The sequence below is a fragment of the Phyllobates terribilis genome, unplaced genomic scaffold (assembly GCF_046119375.1).
Source record: "Phyllobates terribilis strain yellow unplaced genomic scaffold, ASM4611937v1 Scaffold_9__5_contigs__length_417890890, whole genome shotgun sequence".
In the NCBI taxonomy this organism is placed as follows: domain Eukaryota; kingdom Metazoa; phylum Chordata; class Amphibia; order Anura; family Dendrobatidae; genus Phyllobates; species Phyllobates terribilis.
The window spans coordinates 401408673-401430997 of NW_027362769.1; the positions used below are offsets into that span (position 1 = coordinate 401408673).

At 44.3% G+C, this 22325-nt stretch overlaps 1 protein-coding gene across 1 annotated transcript in view; it reads left to right on the plus strand.

The window, feature by feature from the left end:
- The window catches only part of LOC141162619 (transmembrane protease serine 9-like), a 44157-nt gene extending 27014 nt beyond the window's left edge, over positions 1-17143 (plus strand). Inside the window, exons 5-10 of the mRNA XM_073648894.1 lie at positions 6394-6563; positions 6866-7103; positions 13449-13668; positions 14054-14331; positions 15546-15715; positions 15955-17143. Coding sequence (XP_073504995.1) covers positions 6394-6563; positions 6866-7103; positions 13449-13668; positions 14054-14331; positions 15546-15715; positions 15955-16185 — 1307 coding nt within the window. The 3' untranslated portion in view covers positions 16186-17143. The remainder of the gene's footprint in view (positions 1-6393; positions 6564-6865; positions 7104-13448; positions 13669-14053; positions 14332-15545; positions 15716-15954) is intronic.
- The last annotated feature ends 5182 nt before the right edge of the window (positions 17144-22325 follow it).

Below are 22325 nucleotides of genomic sequence, written 5' to 3' on the forward strand. Positions count from 1 at the left end.
GGGCCCATTATACTGTATGGAGGACTATGTGGGGCCATTATACTGTATGGAGGACTATGTGGGGCCCATTATACTGTATGGAGTACTATGTGGTGCCATTATACTGTATGGAGAACTATGTGGGGCCCATTATTCTGTATGGAGGACTATGTGGGGCCATTATACTGTTTGGAGGACTATGTGAGGCCCATTATACTGTAGGGAAGACTATGTGAGGCCCATTATTTTGTATAGAGGATTATGTGAGGCCCATTATTCTGTATGGAGGACTATATAAGGCCCATTATACTGTATGGGGGACTATCTGGGGCCCATTATACTGTATGGAGGACTATGTGAGGCCCATTATACTGTATGGAGGTCTATGTGGGGCCCATTATACTGTATGGAGGACTATGTGGGGTCTTTATACTGTTTGGAGGACTATGTGGGGCCCATTATACTATGGAGGACTATGTGGGGCCCATTATACTATGGAGGACTATGTGGGCCCAATATACTGTATGGAGGACTATGTGGGGCCCATTATACTGTATGAAGGACTATGTGGGGCCCATTATACTTTATGGAGGACTATGTGGGGTCCATTATACTATGGAGGACTATGTGGGGCCCATTATTCTGTAAAGAGGACTATGTGGGCCCAATATACTGTTTGCAGGACTATGTGGGCCCATTATACTGTAAAGAGGACTATGTGGGCCCAATATACTGTTTGGAGGACTATGTGGGCCCATTATACTGTATGGAGGACTATGTGGGCCCATTATACTGTATGGAGGACTATGTGGGCCCATTATTCTTTATGGAGCACTATGTGGGGCCCATTATACTGTATGGAGGACTATGTGGGGCCATTATACTGTATGGAGGACTATGTGAGTCCCATTATTCTGTATGGAGGACTATGTGAGGCCCATTATACTGTTTGGGGGACTATGTGGGCCCATTATACTGTATAGAGGACTATGTGGGCCCATTATACTGTATGGAGGACTATGTGGGGCCATTATACTTTATGAAGGATTATGTGGGGCTCATTATTCTTTATGGAGGACTATGTGGGGCCCATTATTCTGTATGGAGGACTATGTGGTGCCCATTATACTGTTTGGAGGACCATGTGAGGCCCATTATTTTGTACGGAGGACTGTGTGAGTCCCAGTATTCTGTATGGAGGACTATGTGAGGCCCATTATACTGTTTGGGGGACTATCTGGGGCCCATTATACTGTATGGAGGACTATGTGAGGCCCATTATACTGTACGGAGGACTATGTGGGGCCCATTATACTGTACGGAGGACTATGTGGGGCCCATTATACTGTATAGAGGACTATGTGGGACCATTATACTGTATGAAGGATTATGTGGGGCCCATTATACTGTATGGAGGACTATGTGAGGCCCATTATACTGTATGGAGGACTATGTGGGGCGATTATACTGTATGGAGGACTATGTGGGGCCCATTATACTGTATGGAGGACTATGTGGGGTCATTATGCAGTATTAAGGACTATGTGATACCCATAATTCTGTATGGAGGATTATGTGGAGCCCATTATACTGTATAGAGGACTATGTGGGGCTCATTATTCTTTATAGAGGATTATGTGGGGCCTATTATACTATGGAGGACTATGTGGGTCCAATATACTGTATGGAAGACTATGTGGGGCCCATTATACTGTATGGAGGACTATGTGGGGCCCATTATACTGTATGGAGGACTATGTGGGGCCCATTATCCTATGGAGGACTATGTGGGGCCCATTATTCTGTATGGAGGACTATGTGGGCCCAATATACTGTATGGGGGACTATGTGAGGCCCATTATACTGTAGGGAGGACTATGTGGGGCCCATTATATTGTATGGAAGACTATGTGGGGCCCATTATACTGTATGGAGGACTATGTGGGGCCCATTATCCTATGGAGGACTATGTGGGGCCCATTATTCTGTATGGAGGACTATGTGGGCCCAATATACTGTATGGGGGACTATGTGAGGCCCATTATACTGTAGGGAGGACTATGTGGGGCCCATTATATTGTATGGAAGACTATGTGGGGCCCATTATACTGTATGGAGGACTATGTGGGGCCCATTATACTGTATGGAGGACTTTGTGGGGCCCATTATATTGTATGGGGGACTATATGGGGCCCATTATACTGTATGGAGGACTATGTGAGGCTCTTTATACTGTATGGAGGACTATGTGGGCCCACAATACTGTATGGAGGACTATGTGGGCCCATTATATTGTATGGAGGACTATGTGGGCCCATTATACTGTATGGAGGATTATGAGGGGCTCATTATACTGTATGGAGGACTATGTGGGCCCATTATTCTTTATGGAGCACTATGTGGGGCCCATTATTCTGTATGGAGGACTATGTGGGGCCCATTATACTGTATGGAGGACTATGTGGGGCCATTATACTGTATGGAGGACTATGTGGGGCCCATTATACTGTATGGAGGACTATGTGGGGCCATTATACTGTATGGAGGACTATGTGGGGCCCATTATACTGTATGGAGTACTATGTGGTGCCATTATACTGTATGGGGAACTATGTGGGGCCCATTATTCTGTATGAAGGACTATGTGGGGCCATTATACTGTTTGGAGGACTATGTGAGGCCCATTATACTGTACGGAAGACTATGTGAGGCCCATTATTTTGTATAGAGGATTATGTGAGGCCCATTATTCTGTAAGGAGGACTATATAAGGCCCATTATACTGTATGGGGGACTATCTGGGGCCCATTATACTGTATGGAGGACTATGTGAGGCCCATTAAACTGTATGGAGGTCTATGTGGGGCCCATTATACTGTATGGAGGACTATGTGGGGCCTTTATACTGTTTGGAGGACTATGTGGGGCCCATTATACTATGGAGGACTATGTGGGGCCCATTATACTATGGAGGACTATGTGGGCCCAATATACTGTATGGTGGACTATGTGGGGCCCATTATACTGTATGAAGGACTATGTGGGGCCCATTATACTTTATGGAGGACTATGTGGGGTCCATTATACTATGGAGGACTATGTGGGGCCCATTATTCTGTAAAGAGGACTATGTGGGCCCAATATACTGTTTGGAGGACTATGTGGGCCCATTATACTGTTTGGAGGACTATGTGGGCCCATTATACTGTATGGAGGACTATGTGGGCCCATTATTCTTTATGGAGCACTATGTGGGGCCCATTATTCTGTATGGAGGACTATGTGGGGCCCATTATACTGTATGGAGGACTATGTGGGGCCATTATACTGTATGGAGGACTATGTGAGTCCCATTATTCTGTATGGAGGACTATGTGAGGCCCATTATACTGTTTGGGGGACTATGTGGGCCCATTATACTGTATAGAGGACTATGTGGGCCCATTATACTGTATGGAGGACTATGTGGGGCCATTATACTTTATGAAGGATTATGTGGGGCTCATTATTCTTTATGGAGGACTATGTGGGGCCCATTATTCTGTATGGAGGACTATGTGGTGCCCATTATACTGTTTGGAGGACCATGTGAGGCCCATTATTTTGTACGGAGGACTGTGTGAGTCCCAGTATTCTGTATGGAGGACTATGTGAGGCCCATTATACTGTTTGGGGGACTATCTGGGGCCCATTATACTGTATGGAGGACTATGTGAGGCCCATTATACTGTACGGAGGACTATGTGGGGCCCATTATACTGTACGGAGGACTATGTGGGGCCCATTATACTGTATAGAGGACTATGTGGGACCATTATACTGTATGAAGGATTATGTGGGGCCCATTATACTGTATGGAGGACTATGTGAGGCCCATTATACTGTATGGAGGACTATGTGGGGCGATTATACTGTATGGAGGACTATGTGGGGCCCATTATACTGTATGGAGGACTATGTGGGGTCATTATGCAGTATTAAGGACTATGTGATACCCATAATTCTGTATGGAGGATTATGTGGAGCCCATTATACTGTATAGAGGACTATGTGGGGCTCATTATTCTTTATAGAGGATTATGTGGGGCCTATATTCTGTATGGAGGTCTATGTGGGGCCCATTATTTTGTATGGAGGACTATGTGGGGCCATTATACTGTACGGAGGACTATGTGGGCCCATTATTTTGTATGGAGGACTATGTGGGGCCATAATTCTGTATGGAGGTCTATGTGGGGGCCATTATACTGTATGGAGGACTATGTGGGGCCATTATACTGTATGGAGGTCTCTGTGGGCCCATTATACTGTACGGAGGACTATGTGGGGCCCATTATTTTGTATGGAGGACTATGTGGGGCCCATTATAGTGTATGGAGGTCTATGTGGGGCCCATTATTTTGTATGGAGGACTATGTGGGGCCCATTATACTGTATGGAGGTCTATGTGGGGCCCATTATAGTCTATGGAGGACTATGTGGGGCCCATTATACTGTATGGAGGACTATGTGGGGCCCATTATACTGTATGGAGGACTATGTGGGGCCCATTATTTTGTATGGAGGACTATGTGGGGCCCATTATACTGTATGGAGGTCTATGTGGGGCCCATTATACTGTACGGAGGACTATGTGGGGCCCATTATTTTGTATGGAGGACTATGTGGGGCCCATTATACTGTATGGAGCACTATGTGGGGCCCATTATACTGTACGGAGGACTATGTGGGGCCCATTATACTGTATGGAGCACTATGTGGGGCCCATTATACTGTACGGAGGACTATGTGGGGCCCATTATTTTGTATGGAGGTCTATGTGGAGCCCATTATTTTGTATGGAGGTTTATGTGGGGCCAATTATACTGAATACTGGTTGTCCCACGACTTTGTTCAGGTTTTTCATTTTGGCCCTCTGTGTGTTTGAGTTTGACATTCCTGGAGTTGGTTAAAAATATGAAGTAAAAAATATAATATAACTTTATTTTTAGAATAACAGTCCACAAGTTAGGGGGGCTCAAAATATTTGCTTTGCCGTGAGCGCTGGTAATCCACGTTACGCCACAACCCTCGAGCGTAATAAAGAATATTTGATTCGCAGTGAATAACTTTGAATCAAATCAAATTTCCCAGCCAAATACCAAATTTGAGTTTTATCAGAATCGCTCGTCGGTATTTGCTCCTGGATGGAGCATTTAGGGTCGTACTCTTATATGGCTTAGCAGCAGCTTCCTGGCATTGGTCACACTGTTAAGCCCTTCTCGGTGTCAGTGTTACTCAGGGTTCTCACCACGATTACTGTGTCGCTCTATCGCCCTCTATTGGGGAAGTTACCCTATAACTCTATGACATTTTCAGGAACCTGACGAGGTGACATTTAGTAGATGATATTGTGTATTTTCTCCTCCTACTTCCCCTCCGGCTTCTCCTGACCCCATAGGTAACACAATCTACTGCTGACGCCTGTGGTACCAAACAGGTGGCTGACACTCCTCCACCTTTATCGCAGTATGATGTAGTTAGTTTTTAAAAAATTATATATAATGTACGACATCCAACAACTCCCGGTTCAGTCTGGAACTTACTTCTTTAAAGCAGCTGATCAGATGAGTCTGACAGGACCGATCCCTCATTAACCCATGTGATGCTGGATGATGAGGCTTTGATCACTGAGAAACTCCAGGATGACGTCTCGTAGACAAACCTTCACACTTACAGGCCTATAATTTAGGCTCTTTATTTTCAGGGGGCAAAACTTTGGAATGGAGGGGTATAGAAACAAAAAATAAACCGTTACAGAATCAGGGGAGCAGTACCACTATGAGCAATTACTTAGATAAAGTTACAAAATCCAGTACAAGGTCCTCTTTAACTATTAGGAATAGTAGGATAGTTTGGCTTTCACAATACTCAACTCCCTAAGAGCTCTAGGGTGCATTCTAGCTGGATTCATCTTTTTGTTCTTCCTGGGTTAGATAGGTAACATTTTGATGGAGACTTTACCCCATTCTTCTTTATTTCTCCCAACATTTCATTTTCCTCCACGGTTTGTGTTGCTGTTTTATTAGATTTAGTTTGGACTATCTAGAAAGGATTGGAAAAGCCAAAGATGATTTAGATTCACCTCAGGATCAAAGCTTCCGCTGTTAATATTTATGGGGATGTATATATGACGGGTCATAATATAAATCTAAGGCCTGGTTCACATGATTGTATTTCATGGTCCGTACCTGGAACGCAATGTCCGGTCTGCCGGCAGGTTTCCAAGCTGGATTTACAACCTCGTATGTGTCTATGAGACTGTAAGTTCTGGTCAGGAGACCTACGGTTAGTCCAGGCATTGCGATCAGTCTACAAATCTTGAAGTAGTAATATGGCTCAGTGATGGTAGTAATCGTGGCAATTTCTTCTCAGTAAATCTACAATATCCCGAGACCCTCCAGAAGGTGATGACCCCACTGATTGACCATGTCACCTGTGACCGGCTGTACCATCAGTGGTCCCCAGAACCTTCCAACACTGAAATAATCCACGATTATGAGATATGTGCAGGATACCAAGAGGGACAAAAGGACTCATGCCAGGTCAGTGACTAGAAGGATGCCAAAGAGCCACAAGGACTCTGTGCTGGATCTTCTTCTATCACTCGGCTGGTTTTCTCCTGTGACCACCAACTATGCTCCTGGGATCTTCTTCCTCTCCTGGCTAAGAGCAGAAACTACATTACAGCAGCCATTTTTATTAGCCATGGGGAGTTTTTTAGACAAATTTATTTTCCTGCTTATATATAGACTTCAATTTCTATTAAAGGTGTCCTCACTTCTTTCACACCCGGTATTGTACGCATATAACATAGAGGATGTCTTTTATCTCCACTCTCTTGTAGGGAGACTCCGGAGGACCTCTGGTCTGTAACGTACAGAGGATCTGGTACCAGCTTGGGATTGTAAGTTGGGGTGAGAGCTGTGCGCTACAATACCGCCCTGGGGTTTACTCACTGGTGGCGGCCTACCAGTCCTGGATCCTGACATATGTGCCCGAGCTGGTGTTCTTCAATGTGACAGATATACCTCAGCCCAGCAGAGAATGTGGAGGAGATGTTGGGTCTACAGCCAGGATACCAGGTGAGATGTAGACTGTACCTTCTTACATCCCATATTCTTCTCTGAGTGGTGGAGGTGACACTATTGGTCATTACACCTACTGAGTTATCGGAAACAGATGGAGCAGAGTTGCTATAATTCGATACCACCAGATATGGTGACATCTGTTCCACATCTCATCCTGCATCCACCAAGCTCCAGACTCCGCTGATATCAATAGGGAAAAGACAGATCCAGAAAGAAAACCAACTATTTAAAGATTTTGGTCTTATGACTGGTTGTGGAAAATGCAGAAAACATGACCCGCTGGGGATTCATGGTTATTGGTAGTGAGGGTCACTCTATGAGAAGGTCACTGTCTCCGCTGCGGGCTGATGGTGGGGTTACAATAATGTAAAGGGTGAAGTATCGAGCAATGATGAATGAACTGGCTGAAATCTGAATTCGGCAGATCCGCTCTGCTCGAATGCGACCAAGAAATTCGATTCATATAGAAGTTCTTCCATGTAAATCAAATGTTCCTTATTAAGCTCCTCACTCTCTCCGGGACCCCAGAGCATAATAATCATGGGGTGGTAAAACAAAATCCATAGGAACGTAGTCTACAGAGACGACGCCATCACACAGGGTGTCCTCAGCCATGGTGTGGGTAGCAGTTACTCTAACACCGTGCTTTTCTAGCTATGGCTCCAGCTGCCAAGAATCTACAACTCCCAATATGTTCTAATGGCTTGAGGAGACTACAGCAGCTGGGACACGAAGGATCCAGAAATCACCAGTTTGAGACTATTGTCCTAGAAGGTGACCATCATCTAGTCCAACACATGACTCAGCCGATAGATTAGACATCACATGAGATTATGTAGGAACACAACTATTTCCGCTGGTCTATTATTAGGCATTCCAGGCAGAGGCGGTGTCCTCCACTGACTTTTGCTGCTGCAGTTTATATTGTGAAAGCTGTGAGTTTCTGTTACGTTATATGATTCATATCTGGGTGATGAGATTAAAACCCAAGTACCCTAATAACACATGGGTGCTCTTTATAATGTGCCAGATATGTAGCATGTCTGCCCAAGTGAGAGAGATGGAAGGAGAGAGCAGAGAAGAAGAGAATAATGGAGAGGAGATGGGAGTACAGGTGACAAAGGAAGGGAAGAGAAGTAAGGGGAGGGGAAGAGAGGGAAGGCAAATGAAAAGGAGAGGGGAGGGGAAGAGAGGGAAGGAGAGTAGAGGTGAGGAAAGAAGGGAAGAGAAGAGAGGTGAGGAGAGGAGGCATGGGAAAAAGAGAGGGGAGAGGAAGAGGGGGAAGGAGAGTAGAGGTAAGGAAAGAAGGGAAGAGAAGAGAGGTGAGGAGAAGAGATATGGGAAAAGGAGAGAAGAGGGGAAAGGAGAGTAGAGGGGAGGAAAGAAGGGAAGGGAAAAAAGAAAGGTAAGGAGAGGAGGCATGGGAAAAGGAGAGGGGGCAGAGGGGAAAGGAGAGTAGAGGTGAGGAAAGAAGGGAAGGGAAGAAAAGAGAGGTGAGGAGAGGAGGCATGGGAAAAGGAGAGGGGAGGGGAAGAGGGGAAAGGAGAGTAGAAGTGAGCAAAGAAGGGAAGGGAAGAAAAGAAATGAGGAGAGGAGGTATGGGAAAAGAAGAGGGGAGTGGAAGAGGGGAAAAGAGAGTAGAGGGGACGAAAGAAGAGAAGAGAGGTGAGGAGAGGAGGCATGGGAAAAAGAGAGGGGAGAGGAAGAGGGGGAATGAGAGTAGAGGTAATGAAAGAAGGGAAGAGAAGAGAGGTGAGGAGAGGAGAGGAGGTATGGGAAAAGGAGAGGGGAGGGGTAGAGGGGAAAGGAGAGTAGAGGGGAGGAAAGAAGGGAAGGGAAAAAAGAAAGGTAAGGAGAGGAGGCATGGGAAAAGGAGAGGGGGGAAGAGGGGAAAGGAGAGTAGAGGTGAGGAAAGAAGGGAAGGGAAGAAAAGAGAGGTGAGGAGAGGAGGCATGGGAAAAGGAGAGAGGAGGGGAAGAGGGGAAAGGAGAGTAGAGGGGACGAAAGAAGGGAAGAGATGAGAAGAGAGGTGAGGAGAGGAGGCATGGAAAAAGGAGAGGGGAGGGGAAGAGGGGAAAGGAGAGTAGAAGTGAGGAAAGAAAGGAAGGGAAGAAAAGAGAAATGAGAAGAGGAGGCATGGGAAAAGGAGAGGGGAGGGGAAGAGGGGAAAAGAGAGTAGAGGGGACGAAAGAAGAGAAGAGAGGTGAGGAGAGGAGAGGAGAGGAGGCATGGGAAAAGGAGAGGGGAAGAGGAAAGGAGAGTAGAGGGGAAGAAAGAAAGGAAGGGGAGAAAAGAGAGGTGATGAGAGGAGGCATGGGAAAAGGAGAGGGGAGGAGAAGAGGGGCAAGGAGAGTAGAGGTGAGGAAAGAAGGGAAGAGAGGTGAGGGGTGGAAAGGAGAGTGCAATGTAGATCAATGGAAAAGAGAGGAGGGAAGGGAAGAGGAAGAGGGGAGGAGAAGAAGCGGAGAAAAGGGCATGAGATCAATGGAGAGGAGAGAAGGAAGCGTAAGAAGAAGTGGATGAGAGAAAAATAGAGGAGAAATGAGGAGGTAAGGAAAGGGGAGAAAAGAGGAAAGAGGAAGGAAAGAGAGTAGAAGAGAGGAAGAAAGGGAAAAGGAGAGAGGACAGGAGAGCAGAAGAGAGGAGGGAAGGGGAGAGAAGAAGAAGAGATCACAGGGGAGGAAAAGAAAAGAGGGAAGACACAAAGGGAGAGGAGGAGAGGTGAATGAAAGGAAATAGGTGAAAAGAGATCAGAGGAGAGGAAAAAAGAAGTATCCAGGAGCACTGGGAACTATCTGTGAAAATTGAATTTTCTGTTATTTTTGGTTGATTTTTCTATCCTGAGCCGTATTTACTGGACAGAAGGTGATGAAGGCTGAAGTTGGGATCATAGTAAAGTGTCCTGACCTCCAGCATCTCACACGTCAGAGCGCAGTCAGGGCGCGTTCACACGTAGCAGATTACGAGGGTAAAACACAGTGTTTTGCAGGAGCAGTGACATGAATGCGATTTCTAGAATCCTGGCCTCAGCTTGTATTTTTCATGTAGAATAAAAGCGCATCAAAAAAAGCTCCGTACGAACAAGTCCTTACAGCGACAACTTACATTGCGGGGAATATCTATCTTCAGACGTTACATATAATATAACGGGGCGGAGTGGTTGTGAAGGCGTCACTGCGCCATTTATTAACTCTGAGTTCGGGTCCTCATGCCGTTTTTACGACAGTTTCTGGCAAAAAAAACTGCTTGAAATATCACAAAATTTTAGCACAGCTGCGATTCGTATTTTTCAAGCTTTCTTGATGTTATTTTGGAAAGTGTTTAGCAAACTAGGGAGTTGTAAAAAAAAAATCCAGTGCAATGTTTCTATATGAGCAGCTTTGGGTGTGACTAGAGCCGGGTGGAGCAATGAGTGGTGTTCGGGGTCAGCTGTTATGTGCAGGTGATTGGTAAAACCCCACAAGGTTATTATTTGCTGTGAGATGATGTCGTCATTGTCACGTTAATGGCCGTCACGTCTGGTCTGCGATCACATGCGCTTATCTCAGTCGCGGTTGTCAGAGGAGAAGACTTCTCTGCAGGAACAGGTCGAGCCGCATTCTGAGCTCCGAGGGGCCGGGGACGCTGCCGTCAGTGTGAGGAGGACGCCGGAGCGAGGAGAGATCAGTCTCCCGGGGCATCAGCTCTTACTAAGGAGCTTTATCCGAGAAAACACCCAGAAACGAGCGACCATGAGTGACATCCGTTATCTCATCAGCCTCCTGCTGCTCTCCGGTAAGTGTCCGCGACAGCCAAAATCCAACGGCTGACGTGATTCCGTTATGTGTCGGTGAGCGGATCTGATCATAAAGCCGTGACGCTCCAATCACATCGGATCAATCGCGATCGGTTATTATTTACAGGACGGAAGTATCCACCGCAGCGCAACGTATAGGTCATATCTGGGCATCACGGGGGCCGAACAGTCCGTATCATCGCTGGATTATTGTTACATATTGATGATACATTGTAACACTCATCAGGACCCAGAATATGTAATATTTACACTTTATGTTCAGTAACAATTCCATATCCTGATACATTGTAAGGTGTGAAAACTGCGGTGCAGATAATCCGCTGTTTATGGCGACGTTCCCCCCCGATTATTTAGTTAAGGGGATTTATTGCTGCGATTTTAAATGAATAAGAAATGCAGAGTCACAGTTCAGCAAAGCGATCTCCATTTCTGTAATTCTCTGCTTTTTTTCTTTCTTTTCTTACGCTGCGTTTTTGAACTTCGCAACATGTCAATTTCTCTTCCGGCAAATCTGCGTCTTATTTACGGATTTTCCTCCCCCCATTGATTTGAGTAAAATCCACATGTAATCCGCAGCAGACACATCCAATGAAGGGTAATCAAAGAAACATGACTTTGGGCCATGTTCACACTGTGAGGTTTTTTTTTGCACCCATTAAGTAAAGGGTACTTGTATTTTTCAAAAATACGCAGAGTGAATAATACTCACCAAAAACTCATCGTGAGAACGTGACCTCACACATACAATGTGCACCAAAGAAATGCATCTATAAGGGGAAAAATACTTTGAAAAATTGTGATAAATGGAGCAGAGAACTATTGTGGTTTTTGGCTCCAACAACGTAAAAAACTGGACTTTAGTGTTACAGTATAAGGTGACGGAATATGTAGCGCCGCTCACAGTCTGGGCTCTGATACAATGTATGATCGCGGTGATCATAATGATACAATGTATGATCGCGGTGATCATAATGATACAATGTATGATCGCGATGATCATAATGATACAATGTATTAAGGTGGGAAATCCGGATAATCGGGAAAGTGTAATAAATGTGGAGCGAGCGGCGCCTGATTCCTCATACAGGTATATAACAGGCAAGGTAGACTGTGATCGCCCCTCTGAGGGGAGTCGTACTCGCCCCATTGTCGTCGTAGGGTGTAAATATTTTACATTAATGTCCCGTATTCCTTTATCGCGTTCCCCGCCCACAGAGACCATCAGAAGCTGAACTTTTTTTTTGTTAACCCTTGGAGTTATATTCACCTTTCTCAGTTCTCTGTGACGACTGCCTGCGGGGAAAACGTTTCCCAACACGTCCAAAAATAACAGAAAAATACCTTGTGGGGTGTGCGGTGCAAACGTCCTCTAATGTCACAGGGAGAACAATCCCTTCCCCCATCATGAGAGCAAAAAAAAAAAGAAAAATAAGCGATGTGGCTGCCATTCCCCCCCCGACCGCGGAGAGCAGATCTGGTGATGTCCATCGTCTCTGGCTTTGTAGATCCGAGAGGTCATCCATGGTGGAGCAGGAGTGAAGGCCATATTGGTGTCAATGTTCCTATAAATCAATGGGGTGTTTAGTCGATTGAACACTGAGGCCCCAATTTGTATGCCAGTATTAGGAGCGGTGGGGTAAGAGGCGCCTAATTCACTGAGAGGCGAGCCCCACCGCCAGGAAAGTTGCTCCAGCCCAGGGGTCACCGTACCTTCCCGTGGTGTAAATTAAAGAGAATTTGTTGGACTGACTTGTGTGGCCAGAACTGGTGTCAATATATTATTTCTAACAAACACTTTGGTTTCCATCTTTCTCCCATTTGGAATGGATCCGTGTTTTGTTTTTTTTTTGTTTTTTTTTAAATGAGTGGATCTCGCAGTAGATCTTCTTCTTATTTCCATTATTATAATACCAAAAAATGGATCCAACAATAGAATAACTATTGGACATGTGAACAGAACTTTAATGGCGCCCATGGACTTTTTGATGAAAGTTGACCAAACACGCTCCCCTATTGTCGAGGTGGAAACAAGGATCTGACACGATATGTCTGAAGGTTTCTTCCCACAGGTGCCAGACTCTGCCCAATGGCCAAGAAGAGGGCGTATGTGTATGGAGGGGGTCAGGAGAAATGTCTGACAACTGCTATGATGTATAAGGCTGTAAATGACAAACACAACCTTGACATCAGTGGATTCATCGTTGAGTAGGTGATGGATCCACATTAGAACTTGAGCTCTCTGGTTGCAGAGGTGACCCTGTTCTGTAGATCTGACCTCCCCACTACAATATGGAGGAGGCATGGTGATCAGACAAGTGGAAGACCCATCCAGTCTTAGATGCTTCACCTTTGGGGCTTTGACACAATGCACCCTACCTTGGGCAAAGACCTAAACTTAGGTGGTCAAGGGTTGATTTGTGATATCACCTGATGCGAGACAATCTATGACTGGTAGATACAGTACACACAGTCTGATACATCAATGGTTTATGTCACCAGCTTAGATAAATGTGAAGGCTAAGACTTTCCCTTCTGTTTTCCAGTCTACACCTCTCCAGTGATCTCAAACATCAGCACAACCACCACCGCTGCCCAACCAGCCTGTGGAAATCCAGTGATCAACAATCGGATAGTTGGTGGCACAGCTGCAACTGAAGGAGCATGGCCGTGGCAGATCAGTTTGCGGTTCCAAGGTTCCCACGTCTGTGGAGGATCCCTTATCTCCAACCAGTGGGTGCTCTGTGCTGCACATTGTTTTGGATCGTAAGTTGCTGCCTGGTCTACCCTGTAGTGGTCAGCATGGTCCCACATGTTGGGTTATGGGACCCGATAACATGTCCCACAACCCAAAATGGCCATTGGGTTGAAGGGAAAAATGAATGATGACCATCTCTATATCAACAGAAGGTACAAATGACCTCTCACTGTAGAGGGTTGGTCATCATATTTGGTGATCAGACAGAAGGTCCCATATCTACCTGAAGATGTTAATGATCTATATACATTTCTGGTTTCTTGGCCTAGTATGTTGTCTTAGGTGACATCACGAGGCATCACTTTCAGCCAAAGACGTTTCCATTCCTGCTGTATAACATTATGTAGGGTGAAGTTGCTCCTCATTATTGTGGTGTTTGGTTTCTCTTTGTAGGTCTACATCTACAAATCCCTCCGATTTCACAGTCGTTCTTGGCGAGTACCAGCTGCAGATCACCAGTGCTCACCAGATTTCGTCCAGTGTAGCAAGTATCATCGTGAACCCCCAGTATGGCGGCAGTGCCACCCCAGGGGACATCGCTCTGATTAAACTCTCCAGTCCGGTCACCTACACTGACTACATCCTGCCGGTGTGTGTCCCCCTGGCATCCATGAGCTTCGCCGATGGCACCAACTGCTGGGTAACTGGATGGGGCAATACGGGAAGTGATGGTAAGAAACTCAGGAGATGCATGGGACTATAAGCTAATCATATATGATGCTGACCAAGAGTACCACCCTACATCACCATCATTTATCAGTGTAGCTAAACAATCTCCTGGGTCCTGCTGCTTTTCCTTGTGGAGATAGTCTTACACATCAGGCAATGCTACCTGGGGAAAAAGTATGCAAATTATTCCTCCTTGTGAAGGAAGAGAACTGTCTCTGTAGGTCCACCTATAGGTATTCAATGATTGACCATTAACTTGTTTTCACTGAAATCTATTCACAGAATTGGTGACAACCTGTTGACTGGTGGGCGCTTACCGCTGACAACCACACCGATCGGCAGAATAAGGAAATCATATCCTTGTTACAAAATAAAGTGGCAGGCTGGACCCCCGACCATGGCTCCACTCATTCTTCATGAGGCTGCTGGGAAAAGCCGAGCACGTTGCTTAGCAGGTCCACAGTGAATGAAGAGAGTGGTGGTCGCACATGCGCTCTGCTGCCCAATTCTAAAAGTTCCTTCTTTTGCTGATCTATGCGGATCCAAGCGGTCAGATAGGTGATAACTGGTGCGCCTTGTGTCGGCACAAAATTACTGATCGTACTCGATGCACCAAGGCGCGGCCAAACGTTTAGTGCACCTTCTCACCAACTTGTCTTCCCTCTATCTCTGCCTTTTTCTGGATCTATAAAGCCACAACTGTCAATCAAGGTAGGGAAAGCAAGAAAGTTGGAAGGAGCACTGAACTTTTTGGCCACGTCGTGATGCATTGATCGCCTGTGCTTCGTATGAACAGTCGTTCTGTGAGTCGTTAAAGAGCTTTGAGTCACTACTAGAGATTTTAGCTTTTCTCCAAAAACGAATGTGTCTCTGGTTTTGCTAAAATTCCTAGTCGTGATTTATGCCTCATTAATGGGTCTTCCATTGACTTTGAGGGCAACTACCCCCCAATAGGTGCAACCAGAGACAGTTCTATTCCTTCTCATGGTGAGCTAATTAGTTCTCCTATGGTGTGTCTGACCCTCCTAGAGAACCACAACTCCTCCATCTCTTACCGGAGTCTCTGCCAACAGTCTCATATATCCACACAGCTTTACGCCTCATCACACTGCACCACTTCACTCGCCAAGTAAAATACAGTTGTGTCTCCTGTGGGGCTTTTGTATCTTTGTTATTTTGCACGGCATGACGTGGACCATCGCTCTTCTTCTTGCAGTGAGTCTTCCATATCCTCAGACTCTCCAGCAGGTCATGGTGCCTCTTATCGGTAACAGTGCCTGTGATGCCATGTACCACATCAACTCCGCTATTGCTACCAACCAACAGATTGTTCCAAGTGACCAAATCTGTGCAGGATACCAGGCCGGAAAGAAAGACTCCTGCCAGGTGGGTGACAACCTTTTTATATAATTTATTTTTGTACTCTTTTCATTTATGCTCCCCTCATGGTCTGATCGTGATCCTGTTGTGGAGGACCCTTTCTTTCATCTATAATCAAAAGGTCATGTGTGTTTTATTTTCTTTCTGCTGTGTAACCTCATCGCTAGCATGACCATGTATCTCGATAGCAATTGCAGCACAGTGAATTAATGTCATATTTCCCGTACTTTCGTTCTTCTTTCTAGGGTGACTCCGGGGGACCCCTGGTCTGTAAAGTCAATGGGGTTTGGTATCAAGCTGGCGTTGTAAGTTGGGGAGAAGATTGTGCCTTGGCTAACCGTCCGGGAGTCTACACCTATGTCCCGAATTACTATAACTGGATCTACTCATATGGAGCCACGCGCTCCGCCTCCTCGTCCTCCATGTTTACCGCATCGGCATTACTTTTGATCACCTGTCTAGTACTGCACACGTGATGATGATCAGTGGTCGGCTCAGTGGGAGCCAGTGAACTGGGATTAAAACCATAATGGATTGAATGTCAGACCCAGAATTATATTGGTCGTATTATTAGAATTGGTGGCCACCAGGACAAAGCTTGTGAAATTATGAACTTCTTCACGTGGCCTCTGACCATTTTCTAAGCATCTGGATAGTAAAATGACCCAATGTCCAACACATCACTACCTCTTCCTGAAACGTTTGAAGGTCACCTCCATGATGTCCGCTATGTTTATGTCTCAGGAGAAATGTCCATTGGCTACAACACTTTATATCCTTCTGACCTGTTCGACCACATTTCAGTAGTGGATGGGTCTTCTCTACAATACATGTGAGGACCCCTTGTTGTGAGCTCTGTTTTTATGATCAATAAATTCTCTTTTTATAGAAATTATTATTTTTTTTGCTTTAAAACTTCTAAAAAGATGTGATTCAGTCGGCATCCACACTATCTGTGCTCAAGTCTGCTAAACTACTTCATGACATAGGTCTCACGTCTGTGACAAACCCCATCTATCAGACATCTCTGACTGTCTATGAAGTGATTTCTCAAAAACTCCCTTCCAACCTGGAAATGATGGGTTTTCACCACCAAATCCAAGGGGGTAAATGTATAGAGATGTGCATCGCCCCCCCATTCACTTCTCCAAGATGGCCAAACAAACACACACTAGGATAATTCCCACGGAAGAAAAACAGTCAAAAAGGACTCCACTATCTCTCCACTCATGTTTGTTTCGATGATGCTGCCAGGACCTGCTTTACCGGGTCCCCCTTGTTCTGAAGTTGGGTTGGATTGAATATGATGTCTAACATGGAATACCCCTTTTTGTCTGCGCCTAAAGACCTGTTGATTCATTGTTTCCTTTGTTTGTCCCATTTATCTACTTTAAGTAAACTTTGTAAGCTGGTAGCGCATACAAAACTCAATGTACACAGTTCACAATATGGTCATTAGGCATGTTGTTGAGTTGAAAATATTCAAGCTGGACCAAAGGGTTGGCTCGTTTGGGTGGATTGTTGGCTTTGTTTGGATTCGCAGCCAATGGTCCCATCCAATATCTGTTTTAGAAGATAAGGTGGGCTTCCCCCGCATCCTCCTGCATGGATTCATGAAAACCAAGGCTTCATGTGGGACAGGTAGAGACCCTACAAAAGGTTTCCAGTGATGACCTACTTGCTAAACTCTCTACATCTTCTCCGGTATTGGGCTTTCAGTAAATCACATGCAGTGAAAGATGTTGGGTCTGACTCTTCCATTGAGCCTCCAGGGTTACCAGATACTCAATACTAGCCAACAAGATAAACAACGACCATTCAATCGTCCCACCCACACTTGTGTCTGAGCCTCGTTACTTTATTAATATTGAAGCTTTTCTATGTTTCACAGAAACTACAGGAAAAGAATGAAGTGAACTGGTCTGACCAGTCCCTACTATCTTTGTAGGCAAAACAAAGGTTCTATAGAAACTTACATGTACACGACGGGATCCACAATGGGATGGGTCACGTGATCGAGACATTGGAAACTCCAACTACAAGGGTGAATCTCATCGTGAAGATGTCGCATCATAGGGTGGGAAACTCATTTCTTATAGTCTACAGCCTGGCCACAAATATGAGAATGTAGCATGGGCGAAGAATATGAGCGAGTGAATGGCTCCTAACCCTAAAACTGGTCCTACACATTAGGCAAACATTGACTGAAACTGGTGGGATCTGATGACTGTCTAATATGTATGTCAATATCTGTCAAGGGAAAGTCATGTTAGAAGGATGGGTTAGAGTGGTTTAGCAGAAGGGTCTGGAGGATAAAGGCGTCTATAGGAAGGGAGAAGGGTCTGGAGGAGGATGATGGAGGGGAGAAGGATCTGGAGGAGGATAAAGGGTTTTGTCAGAATGCAGAAAGGACTGGGGAGAATAAAGGAGTCTGGTGGAAGGCAGAAGGGTCTGGAGAGGACAAGGGTGTCTGAAGGAGGTCAGAAAAACAGATGAAACAGATACTTGGTGGGAGCAGAGGTTTCTTAAGGAACAAGAGTTTGCAGAAGGTCAGAGGACTCTGGAGGGGGCGGAAGAGTATGTTGGATTTAGGCATCTAGACGGGATCAGAGGAGATTAAAAAAGGTCTCCGGGATGTCTTCGAAGACAGAGGAGATCTGAGTGCTATGGAGGGGGCATAGGTTATCTAGAAGAGGGATGAGAAATCTAAATGTGGAGATGTCTGGTTGGAACAGAGGGGTATGGAGAAGACAACTTGAGGGTCAGACATTTCTAAAGTTGAGCAATGATTCCTTCATACAGAGTCTGATGGCGCCATCACTTTCTCTGATTTATATGGAAGACCTACTGATAGCGAATCTAGGTGGTGAGCTCCAAAGTGGAGAGTGATGTCTGTAAAGCACTGTGTAATTTTTGGCGCCAAATAAGTGAGTAAATAAATGAGATAGAAGGCGCACGGAGGTGCAGGGACCGCTATGTGGGAGACCTTATTATTATCCTATGTTGGGTACATGGGCAGCCGTTGGCTCCACTCGTAGTTTTTAATCTCACCATTGCAGGCTGCACATGTCCATCTATCATAAGTTCCTCTGACTCATCGGGTGGAGGCCTTTATAGGGTTAAAGTGTACAGCTTGAAGTTTGCCGGCAGATATTGTAAAGACTGATATTGTATGGCGGTGTCAGGTGGCCGTCACTATATGTAGGGCTGATATTCTCATATGGGCTGAAACCTGAAGCTTTTCTCAGAGGTATAAAACCTTTATCCTGAGGAAGAAAGAAGAAGAAGAAGAAGAAGAAGAAGAAAGGAAAAGTCAAAGACGGGAGAAGTCTCTACCCTGTGATGGACGCTGTCCGACATCCCGGGGTCCTTGTGGTGATTGTTATGCTGGGTGCTGGTATGTAAACATCTGCTTCTCTCCATACCCCTCTACGTAGAGTCCCCCGATCCTGTAGGTTCTCTCCGGGCCATAGGAGGAGGCTGCAGCGGACCCCTCTGGGCCTCCAGACTAGACCTCTACAGATCTGGTTGGAAATCTCAATGAGGGCACTGATTAATCTGGTCGTGTGCAATCTGCTCAGGGAATTCCCTCGTCCATGATGAGTCTCGTCGTCTAATGAGCGTGTGCAAAGATCATAGTACAGGAGGAGGAGGAGGTGAGCTGTGACATCACCCATTGTGTATGATGAATCCTGTATTATCAGCTGTGTACACAGGAGTTATCAGTCATTGTAATTCTGCCTCTGATGATAATGAGTCTGCTGAAAACTCTTCTAGAATAGACTGGATGTAAGAGTCTAAAATTGCCCCAGTGGCCACTGAGAAAACTGCAAGATTAATAATTTTAATTAATAAAGATTTGTATATGAAAGAAAAAAAATTCCCCAAAAAAGTGCAGAAAAATCATAAAATAATAATAATAAAAATTTAAAAATACTTGTAACACCAAAAACCCAAACAAGTTCATTTAATACTGACACAATCCCTATAATTGATATTATTTATTATTATTATTATGTGAATTTTTGAGCAAAAATTTGGGTAAAAGTTTTACGACTTTTTAAATATCACAATTGATAAATCAGCTGGAAAATAAAAACTATAACCACAATGAAGAACAAAAAAAAAACAGAGAACACATATAAAATATACTTAAAAAAAGGTGCAAATTAAAAGCATAAATTTGGCGCAAATCAAAACCAGGCTTAAAAAAAAAAAAAACTAGATAAAAAAATAAATTTCTTGGTCTTCAGTCAACATTTCTTGAACTTCTGTAGATGCCTTTGAGTCTTCTGTGGACATTACTTGTCCTACTGTAGAAGTTTCTTCGTCTTCTGTAAACATTTTTTAGTCATCATCATTTGTGGATATTTCATGATGTTCTGTGGAAATGTCTGAGTCGTCTGTAAACACTTCTTTGTCTTTTTTGGTCATTTGTGGACATTTCTTGGTCACTTGTGGATATTTTGTGGTCTTCTGTGGACATTTATAGCTCATCTGTGGACATTCCCTTTTCTTCTCTGGAGATTTCCTGGTCATCTGTAGACATTTCTTGGTCTTCTGCATACATTGTTATGTCTTCTTTGGATGATTCTGGGTCAACCATGGACATTTTGTGGTCTTTTATGAACGTTTCTGTGTCACCTTCAGACAATACTTGGTATTCTGTGGACATTTCTTGGTCTTCTGAGGATGTTTGCAGCTCATCTATGTACAATTCTCGGTCGTCTTTGGATGTTCTGTAAACATACTGTATGTTGGTCTTTTTCTGATAGTTCTGAGTCTTCTTTTGATATTTCTTGGCCTTCTCTGGATATCTCTTGTTCTTCTGTGTATATGTTTTAGTCTTCTCTGTACATTTCTGGATAATTGTGGACATTTGATGGTCTTCTGTGGATGTTTATGGGTCATCTATGGATGTTTCTTGGTCATGTTCCGACATTTCTTAGCCTTCTGTGGATACTTTTGGCTCATCTTTGAATATTATTTGGTCATTAGTGGACATCTCTTGGTCTTCTGTAGACATTTATTTTGTCTTTTTTGGTCATCTATGGATATTTCTTGGTCATCTGTTGACATTTTTTGGTCTTATTTTAACTTTTTTTTACTCTTATGTCGGCATTTCCTGGTCCTGTGTTAATGTTTTGATTCTTTTGGAGTCTTGTGTGGACATTTGTGTTTTCAACGGACATTTCTTGGTCTTCTGTGGACATTTGAGTCATCTGTCAACATTTTTCATCTTCTGCAGACATTTCTAGGTCTTTTGTGAATGTTTCTGGCTCGTCCATGGACATTTCTTTGTCATTTACAAATCCTTTTGAGTCATCTACAGACATTAGTTGATCTTTTGTGGCATTTCTGCCTGACTTGTGGACATTTCTTGGACTTCTGATGTTTGAGTCTTCTGTTGACATATGTTTTTGCTGTGGACATTTTTTGTCTGCTGTGGACATTTCTTGGTCTTCGGTGGGTGTTTCGGAGTCATTTTTGGACTTTTAATGATCTTCTGTTGACATTTCTAGATCATATGTGGATATTTCTTTGTCTTTTGTGGATGTTTCTGATTGTTGTGGACATTAATTGGTTTTTACATGTTCCTGGGTCATTTGTGGTCGATTCTTCTTCCTCTGACTTTTTTCGGTATTCTGTGGCTGTTTCTGGGTGACATGTAGATATTTATTTGTCCTATGACTACACTTCTAGACCTTTGTATCTTTATGGGTCATCTCTGGACATTTCTTGGTCTTCCTCGGACATTTCTTGGTCTGCTGCTATTTTTGGGTCTTCTATGGTCATTTCTTGGTCTTCCGTGGACATTTCTTGGTCTGCTGCTATTTTTGGGTCTTCTATGGTCATTTCTTGGTCTTCCGTGGACATTTCTTGGTCTGCTGCTATTTTTGGGTCTTCTATGGTCATTTCTTGGTCTTCCGTGGACATTTCTTTGTCTGCTGCTATTTTTGGGTCTTCTATGGTCATTTCTTGGTCTTCCTCGGACATTTCTTGGTCTTCTGCTATTTTTGAGTCTTCTACAGTCATTTCTTGGTCTTCCGTGGACATTTCTTGGTCTGCTGCTATTTTTGGGTCTTCTATGGTCATTTCTTGGTCTTCCTCGGACATTTCTTGGTCTTCTGCTATTTTTGAGTCTTCTACAGTCATTTCTTGGTCTTCCGTGGACATTTCTTGGTCTGCTGCTATTTTTGGGTCTTCTATGGTCATTTCTTGGTCTTCCGTGGATATTTTGAGCTCATCTGTGGACATTTCTTGGTCTTCTGAGGACAATTTCTTGATTAGTTGCTCGTAGTAAACAATCCGTTTACGTTTTCTGAACATATACCTGGTTGCTGCTAATGATATTTGTGGTTACAATGTTGCCGCAGGTGTCGCGGAGAGCAAATTTAACAGCGACACCTTCTGAATGATTTTGAGAATGATGGATCAATGAAAGGAAAGGAGAAGAGTTTAAAAAAAAAATAATGGGGATGACTGCAATTTTGAATATAGAGGGTGAATTAATCTAGGAGACACTTAAATAGAGGTCACCTGATACCCCTCAGAGGATAGCCTTAACCCTCCATAGAAACTGTCCTAGAATATTATAATAGTTTATATTAGGATG